General features: G+C 44.6%; 1 protein-coding gene across 1 annotated transcript; it reads right to left on the bottom strand.

Moving 5' to 3' along the window:
* Nucleotides 1–1,485: 1,485 nt before the first annotated feature.
* BMP10 (bone morphogenetic protein 10) lies at nucleotides 1,486–7,480 on the bottom strand. Its single transcript, XM_070765148.1, has 2 exons — nucleotides 7,169–7,480; nucleotides 1,486–4,833 (listed from the first exon to the last, which is right to left on the bottom strand). The coding sequence occupies exons 1-2, from the start codon at nucleotides 7,473–7,475 to the stop codon at nucleotides 3,893–3,895; spliced, it is 1,248 nt and encodes a 415-aa protein (XP_070621249.1). The 5' UTR covers nucleotides 7,476–7,480; the 3' UTR covers nucleotides 1,486–3,892.
* Nucleotides 7,481–9,344: the final 1,864 nt, after the last annotated feature.

Genomic DNA, 9,344 nt, shown 5'->3' with positions numbered 1-9,344 from the left:
TTTACATGAGGACACTCATACGTGAGGTTTCGCTGATTTTTAGCATTTGTTTGCTTGGCAAAGCCAAAAACCGCCAAAAATTGGCAAAATCTCAGGAGCGTGATCCTCACACAAGATTGGGTTCCCGTACATGCGCAGAAGCCAAATCTCACCCACACTGCACCGGAGACATGGAGATGCGCACGCAACCACACCGGTAGCGGCGGCAATGGGAAAACCCCACCTGCACAAGAGGAACCATCTGCAGAAGGACTGATTTTGTCCATCTCTTCTTTTCTCCTCTGTTCTTCTGAATGAAATTGGGATGCAGTGCTAATGTGTAGGTGTGTGTGTGTGTGTGTGTGTGTGTGTGTGTGTCTCTGTGGTCTGAGTCTTCCTCAGATGTGTAAACCGTACGGTGAATGTTTGAGGGACCTTGCTTTGCCTAATCCAGTGATGGCGAACCTTTCTTCCCTCAGGTGCCAAAAGCATGGTGCATGCGTGCTATAGCACACGGCTGAGTGCCCATACCCATAATTCAATGTCTGGGGAGGGCCAAAATCGCTTCCCCTGCTCTCTCCGAAGGCCCTTTGGAGGCTGGAAATGTCCTGTTTCCTGACTCCCGGTGTGCCCAGTGGGCTCATTTTTTGCTCTCCCAAGGCTCCAGAGGCTTCCGTGGAGCCTGCGGAGAGTGAAAATGCCCTCCCTGCCCCCCTGGTGGCCCTCCGGAAGCTGACCCACCCCCCGAGCAAAAATCAGCTGGCTGGCACACACATGCGCATTGGAGCTAAGCTAGGGCAAGGGCTCGCCTGCCAGCAGATATGGCTCTGCACGCCACCTGTGGCATGCGCGCCATAGGTTTGCCATCACTGTCCTAGCCTGTCAAAGAGAAGGATTGGAGGGGACATGGTAGGTGTTCTTCTTCTGGTATTTGTTACAAAGAAGGCTTGACTTATTCTCCAAAGCTTCCGAGGAAAAGAAGCAGCAGGTAGAAGGAAGAACCAACGTCTTCAAGGCAGATGTACGATAGTAGAATCCTGTAGATGAGTGCATTTGTCCAAGTGAAACTATCACACCCATATTAATATGATGCAAATTTTGTTTTAGTTTGATTGTTGAATGAATAGTATTGATAGTTTTTAAATTGGAATTATAGAGATTGTTTTTAACGTATTATTAATTGGATTGTTATTACTGCTTCCTGTTTTTCTGTACATGCTGTGAGCCGCCCCAAGTCCTTGGAGAGGGACAGCATACAAATCCAATTAAATCTAAATCTTAAATCTTAATGGGGAGAATTGTGGTAGATCTCCTCAAAGTCTGTTGGAGACTAATTGTGGCCAATGGTGGCCTCAAGATACAGTCAGAAGTCTTGCCGGAATTTACTGCTATGTTTGAAAATGGGATGTTTCCTGCAAACCTGGAATACGGGGGCAAATTCACCAGTTTTTGCCGCATGAAAAAATATATACACGCTCGATATTCAATTTAGGATTGAAAGAGTCATTGTATGCTGGATGCCACTGTATTTTTGTATTACACCAAGAGATGGAATAACAAGGACAAATTAATATATTTACAAAGCCAATGAAGAAGGAAGTCCATTGAAACTGGGGGGGGGGGGGGGGGGATGATATTAGCATCAAAACAGTTCAATACACAGGATTACCCAAGTGTGTCTGGTAAATGTACAAGCACAAAAATAAAACATTTTGTATTCTACATTATATTTACAAGGACGACAGTCAATAAATAAGTCAATAAATAATGGCTTCGGGGACGAAGGTGAGGTGGGTTTCAGGAAGTCCAAGTGCTTTGCGTGAGAATTCTCCTGAAGGGCCCAGGATGGTGCTCTCAAAAACCAGCTTCCTTCCACCCCTCTTTCTCCCTCTCCTTAAAAGTAGAAAACGGTGGCAGTGCGTAGTACAGTAAGCCCACAAAGGGCTGGAGACACAACGTCAATTACACTTTCCAAAGAATCTGACCAATTTCCAGCTTAGTATAAATAAAGCACCACCAGGCCTATCGTTTCTCAACTCCAACACCTTCTTATCACAAGGATTTGTCGGAGAGGAGTGGTGGAAACTTGACATGTGACCCCCGTCCGTACGCATGGAGAATTGTCTCGTGAATTGACAGCCCCAGTAAGGAGGAGGCCCTTTCTGTCCAAAGAGCCTTCAAATTTCAGCACAAGAATATCCTGCTCTGCTAACAGTGATTAAAAAGAACATTTCAGCCAGATTCAGCTAGATGCAATTGCTTGGAGGGATGTCTTGGTGATGCTATCTGAAGGACTCCACTTAAATGAGAAAGAGAATTTGGAAAGCAGAAGTTTTCTAACCAACGTCAACTACTAGGCCATCTTTTTTCCAAGTGAGCGATGAAATAAGGAAAACATGACTTAGAGTCACCTAATAATTTGCTTTTGGCTTGGTGTGTTGCACGAATCCAGCCAATTGTGGTTTATCCAATAAATCATGGTTAATGAAACCATGCTTACAGAGTGGTCTGAACTCCACGTGTCACAGCTTAGGAAACTTTTATTGAACTTCTTCTCCCAGGAAAAGTCCAAGGAGAACATTAGACGGCCCCTCTGTTGGAAAGAAAAGCTACTGACTGGGGTTTGAGGGCAAGAGATGGTCACCAAGAAGGGCAACAGCTTCATTCCAGGAGTGGTTTCCTCTCCAAGGGACAGTAGGATTGAATTGGCCACATGACCATAGCAATAGCATTTAGACTTATATACCGCTTCATAATGCATCACAGCCCTCTCTAAGTGCTTTACAGAGAATAAGCATATTGCCCCCAACAATCTGGGCCCTCATTTCACCCCCTCTGGAAGGATGGAAAGCTAAGCTAACCCTGAGCCAGTCAGGATCAAACTCCTGACGTGGGCAGAATTAACCTGCAATCCTGCATTCTAACCACTGTGGTACCAGGAAATAAAAAGGGAAGAAAAGAAGGAAGGAAGGAGGGAAGGAAGGAATAGCAATAGCATTTAGACTTATCTACCGCTTCCTAGTGCTTTTCCAGCCCTCTCTAAGCAGTTTACAGAATCAGCGTCTTGCCCCCAACAATCTGGGGCCTCATTTGACCCACCACAGAAGGATGGAAGACCAAGTCAACCTTGAGCCAGTGGTGAGATTTGAACTGCTGAACTACAGCTGAAGTAGCCTGCAGTGCTGCACTCTAACCACTGCACCACCATGGCTCATGATCATGCCAGGCAATGGGGAGGGAAATTTTTTTAAAATGCTGGAGAATTCCTGGAGGTAATTCAGTAAAACAGCCATATTTTCCCCCTCCCCCCAGGGGCGTGATAAGAAATGGCAGCTTGTTTGGGACTTTTGCTATGTTTTCTGACAAATGTTGGCTCAGTTGTAGCGGCCGGAAATTGGAAGGAACAGGATTGCTTAAGCGGTAAAATGTCTGGCATGGACAACTGAAGAGGAAGATCTGGGTTGTTACGAAGCTTAGGAGATGCCTCCGCTTGCTGCTGTGTAGAAGGTCAAACAATAATAATAATAATAACAACAGAGTTGGAAGGGACCTTGGAGGTCTGCTAGTCCAACCCCCTGCTTAGGCAGGAGACCTTACACCACTTCAGACAGATGATTATCCAACATCTTCTTTAAAACTTCCAGTGTTGGGGCATTCACAACTTCTGGAGGCAAGCAGTTCCACTGGTTAATTGTTCTGACCGTCAGGAAATTTCACCTTAGTTCTTAGATGTCTCCTCCCACCCATTTCCTCCCCGTTGCTCAAAGCCCTCGCCCCTAACCCGTTGCCCATCTCCAAGGTCCCTTTCTTCCCCTTGTCCAATGAGTTGACTGCATCTCAAAACTGTTCAGATGGAACCATGAAATCCCGTAAAAGCCAAAACGCCATGCAAAGAGCCCCCTGTCTCCTGCTACTATCTGCAGCCGCATTCTGAGACGGACATGCCCTCGTAGTTTTGCTTGAAGGTGACAATGCCGTTGTCCAAGAAGAGCAAAGAGATGGGGTTTAGCTTGGTTGGGACGCAACAGGCCGGAGAAGCTGTCTGGGCATCTTTCAAGTTAGCCGCCGTCTGGACCCTGGCGTGGGGGGTCGACTGGACCCCCTCCAGAGGGAAGCTGCAGGCCCCCTTGCACTGGTAGGCATCGTAGCCAGCGGGCGCGATGATCCAGGAGTCCCAGCCGATCTCCTTGAAATCCACATAGAGGGAGACCTTTTTGCAGATGCCTCCCTTGGCGTTCCTCCTGATCCGGGAGGTCGAGTCGTAGATGATGTTGGACCTGATGTGGAGCAGGTCATTGGGGCTGGTGGAGAAATCCTGCAAGTCTAAATCCGGCCACTCTTCCTGCATCTGCTCGTGCTCCATCATCTCCTTCAGCTCATGCCTCTCCTCTTTCTTGGCGTGGCCGTGGTCATCCGAAAAGACAATCAGCAGCGGCTTGTGCTTGGGTTCCAAGTTGATGTCGACACCTCTGTGCCTCCCCGGGTTGGGATTCTCTCCCGCTCGGTACTCCACCTGCACCTCTAGCCGGTGAGTGGCCGAGCCAGAGTGATGCCACCTCCTGATGGCGTCCGTCACTTCGAAGGTCTTCCACTCGTTGTCGGAGCCGTAAATCAACCGGGATGCCAGCACTCTCAGCTTCCTCTCCTCTCCCTCTTGGCCTCCTCCGCGTTGGCCTTCCAGCACTTCATAGACAGTGACCTCCCTGTCGAGGTTTTCATAAAGCGCTCGGTCCTCGGCCAGAGCGTGGAGCCTCAGCTCAGCCATGGTGACCTTCTCGTGGTGAGGGATGGAGACGTTGAAAAGGAGGGGGTAAATCCGCATCCCGTTCAAGCGCAGGGGCCGCGAACTCAGTTCTGCAAAGGGTTTTTTAAAAATCACATTATATTTTACATTGATACGCGATGTATGAGAGCACCTGGTAAAGCACCCTCGCTATTGCACAATACAGTTCGACCTGACTAAGTCTAGTTTTTAATCGACATTCGGAGACAGTGCTGGCCTAGAAGCCAGGAGACCATAAATTCCAGCCCCCCTGCCCTCCGATCTTGACTCTGCAATTTTTTATTTTTATTTTATTGATTTATTTTATTTGTCAAACAAGTGTAGCATTATATACTGCTCAAAAAAATAAAGGGAACACTCAGATAACACATCCTAGATCTGAGCGAATGAAATATTCTCATTGGAAACTTTGTTCTGTACATGAGTATCAGTAGCAACAATCTGTAGTTAGGAGAAGCATTTTGCAGTAAGGCACCTTAGCACTGACACGCTCAAGCCCTCTAACTTAAGTGAATCTTGGATTGAACTGCTAAAAGTATTTGCAAAAATCATTTTCTGCAAGCCAGAAACATATACCTATATATATAACACAAGATAGCCATGTGCTACCAAGCAGGTGTTTATAAGAACTGCTTTGCATTACAAAATTGCAAAGGAAAGAAATAATTTAGTTTCTCCAGATTAACACATTTGAGATCAATAAATCTGGCTGATAGTTCAATCAGTTTGGCCTCTGTTTTATACCTTCAACTCACTCTGCAGCCTTGTCTTTCGGTAGGCCTTAAAACAACCAATTTTGAATTTGTGCGCCTGCCAAAATCCTTTTGCAGCTGCAGCGAAAACAAAACTGAAAAATTACAGAACTTGCAACGTGTATTCTGAAAATCCTTGCTTGTCAATTAAACTGACGCCCTTGAAAAAAGGAACTCTGATGCCCTTGAAAAAAAGGAATCTTGTAGGATAATGCCTGAAAATGTGCAATGACAGCATCTTTAAGGCTTCCATCTAATGTTCAAAACTTACACAAAACACACACGCATTCTGGCTAAATGTAGCACAGCCAATCTGAGGAATACGATACAGCAATTAGCTTGCAGTGCGAAAGTCAACTAGCTGGGAGATTAGATTTGCCCCATTAAGCAGTGAGTAAGACAACTCAACACTAGGCCAGGCCGGCTGCGTCTCTTGGCTAATAGTATCTTCTTTTTCCAACTTCCTCTCTGCTCCATTAAAATAATAATCTTCCTTCCCTCTAGTTACAATTGTAATCTAACAACTAAAAGCCAGTGAGATTTTAAAAAATGTGTTTATGAATAACATTATCACTTAATTATAAATTGTGGCAGAATCTGTGCCATTGTTTGTTTGCCAGCTTTCTCTATATTCTGTTAGGTTTTGGCCATTTATTTCAAATTCTTTTAAGAATGGCAGCCTTTGGTCAATTCTTCAATATAAATATAGGAAGAAGCTTTCCTTTCTGCCCCCCAAATCAGTAGGCAGATAGGTTTGAGTTAAGGGAAGATTTACAGGATTGCTACTGTTATAAAACCCCAAGAAAAAGGAAAGGAGTGAATAAATACTTTGTATTCCGTTCCTCTTAGCTAGTCTAGTGTTACCACTTGTGGCACATAAGAAGTTAAAGAGAGATTCTTTTATTTTTCATCTCTTACTGTTGTTTTGCATTTCAATACTGTTGCAATATCAAAAACAATTGTGTATACAGAGTATAAATGGATAATATATTGATAGGAATGTAAATATATGGATGCTAGCCCACCTGAAAATATTAAGATGTAAATATTTTTAAAAACCAATAGAAATTAAAAAACCCAATAAAATATGGCAAAAAAGAAGAAATTAAAGAGAATGAATTAGATATATTTGGAGTAGTGAGAATATTCTTACAGACCATTTGGAATGTTATTAATAGTTTGGATGCTTTATTGTGGAAGTGTGTGGAATTGTGCATGATACTTATCTGATTGTTCCACCACCCCAACCCCTTTTAACAATGGGAGTTGCCTAGAACCATTTGAGAGTCAGATAGACTCCAAATAGAAACATAGAAGATTGGAAAAGACCTCCTGGTCCACCTAGTCTGCCCTTATACTATTTCCTGTATTTTATCTTAGGATGGATCTGTCTTTATCCCAGGCATGTTTAAATTCAGTTCCTGTGGATTGACCAACCATGTCTGCTGGAAGTTTGTTCCAAGTATCTACTACTCTTTCAGTAAAATAATATTTTCTCACGTTGCTTCTGATCTTTCCCCCAACTCACCTCAGAATGTGCCCCCTTGTTCTAAATCTAAATAAATCTCATTCAGCAATCAACCTCCAACTCTATGTATTCAGTTGGCTACTCAACGTACTTGGTTGCTCCTCCGAGGAAAGTGGAAGAACTTACCTTCGTTTTTGAAGCTCCTGACAATATTGGCTGAGGGCAGCAAGGTCCTGTCCCTGGCAAACCTATTGTAGAGCTCTAACATGTATTCTGGAGGGTCCACCTTGACCTCCTCCTGCAGGGAGATGCCCGAGAGGTTCAATGCCTTCAGGAGCTCGTTTTGCAAGTTCTGAAGCAGGGCGTCCTGTTCGTCAAAGAAGGGGACCTCTTCCTCCACGAGAGGCACATCTAGGCTGGTTATGGGGCTCCCCTCTGCAAGGTGGGCCAGAAGACACAGCGTGGCCCAGATCTGGAAGGCTGCGGACTCCATGACTTCCATCCCAAGTGGGGCCAGGCTGCTCTACCAAGTTTGCTCGGGTGCGGTCTGAGTGGCTCTTCTATCCCCCCCCCCCACTTCTGAGGGTTATATACGGCTTGTGTCACCGAGGGTGGACGAGTTTGGAACTTGTGACCAGCCACCCTCCCATCCGCAGGTCTCGGTAATTGGACATGGCCTGCTCATTCTCCTATGGTCCCTTTCCTCCCTCTTATCTCCCCTAGTGTAAGCTGTGCACCAGATTTCGGCCACTATCTCACAACCCCCTTTTCTCTTAATGAGCATTTTGTAAACATTCCACATTTAGATGCTCCAAAAGAGGGGAACATTTTTCCTCTTTGCATTTGTCCTCCCCACCACCACCACCACGCACCCCCCTCCCCCAACCACTTTTGGCCTAGCTGACTTATTGATTTATTTATTTATTTTAAAACTCTGACTCTTTGTTTGTTGCATTGTCAACTGAATGTGTAAGAGGTGGTGTCTTTTTCCTACAAGTTTCTGATTTCCGTGGGACCCCCTTAAACACTTGGTGGGTGGGGGGAGGTAAAGACTTAAAACCTGTGACGATTTTGGGATGATATGTGAGAGCCCCTTACTTTAGAGAGCAGCTTCAATTTTGTCTATTGTGATGAAACAGTTGCAGGATAGTTTAAATTATATATATAGACACCCGGATATGCCAAGACCTTCATATTCATGCTCAAAAAGAATTTCAGCAAAACCATGTGAGATGTGTGTGTGTGTGTGTGTGCGTATCACATGCTTTTGCGGAATTTTTTTTTTAAATTAACGGAGACTAGGATAGTGCTATTTCGGCCTTGTTCTGGCCTCATCAGCTAGCCATACCCTTACTGGGATTTGATCCTGGGGCTTCTGCCTTCTGCCTCTCCAACAGAAAACACACACACACACACACACACACATATATAATCATCTTCAGGCTGGTGCTTTTGTCCTTGTGCTAGGGCGAAGAAGGACAGAAGCACCAGCCTGAAGATGACGAGTGGGATCTCGTCGAAACATCGCCAGAAATCTCCGAAACTTACACGGGAAGAAACCCAAATATGCCAAGATCTTCATATCTGTACCCATGAAAATCTACAAAATCAAATATTGATTGATTGATTGATTGATTGATTGGATTTGTATGACGCCCCTCTCCGGAGACTCGGGGCGGCTAACAGCAACAATAAAACAGTGTACAATAGTAATCTAATACTAAAAACGATTAAAAACCCATTAATATAAAAACCAAACATACATACATATATACATACCATGCATAGAATTGTAAAGGCCTGGGGGAAAGAGGATCTCAATTCCCCCATGTCTGGTGGCAGAGGTGGGTTTTAAGTAGCTTACGAAAGGCAAGGAGGGTGGGGGCAATTCTAATCTCTGGGGAGAGTTGGTTCCAGAGGGCCGGGGCCGCCACAGAGAAGGCTCTTCCCCTGGGTCCCGCCAAGCGACATATATATATATATGCAAATATATCCATCCATCCATCCTTCCATCCACTAATTAGTTAATTTTTTCTCTCTATTAAAATATGCCTAGTAATATCCAAGACTGGTATTTTTAAACATATTATTAAGATAGTCCAAATATTATACATATCACAAAAGGGAACATTTAATCATTGCACTTTATTGTTGTTGTTAGTTGCGATGTTGTGTCTGAACCATCGCGGCCCCAGGGGCAATAATCCTCCAGGCCTTCCTTTCTTCTACCATCCTCTGGAGTCCATTTACTTTCACTGGCTTTTCTCTGTCGACATTCACCCATCCTTGCCATGAACCAGGAATGGTATGAAGTAGCTTAAAATACAATCAACAAAATTGGGAAAATCCACCATATTAATAT

The sequence above is a fragment of the Erythrolamprus reginae genome, chromosome 12 (genome assembly GCF_031021105.1).
Source record: "Erythrolamprus reginae isolate rEryReg1 chromosome 12, rEryReg1.hap1, whole genome shotgun sequence".
Taxonomy (NCBI): domain Eukaryota; kingdom Metazoa; phylum Chordata; class Lepidosauria; order Squamata; family Dipsadidae; genus Erythrolamprus; species Erythrolamprus reginae.
This window is presented reverse-complemented; position numbering and strand designations above follow the sequence as displayed.

Bases quoted from the DNA above. Each gene is read 5' to 3' on its own strand.
- BMP10 (XM_070765148.1), bottom strand. From the start codon at position 7,475: ATGGAGTCCGCAGCCTTCCAGATCTGGGCCACGCTGTGTCTTCTGGCC. The intron at 4,834-7,168 runs GTAAGTTCTTCC...AACCCTTTGCAG, and splicing joins CAGGAGCTTCAAAAACGAAG to AACTGAGTTCGCGGCCCCTG.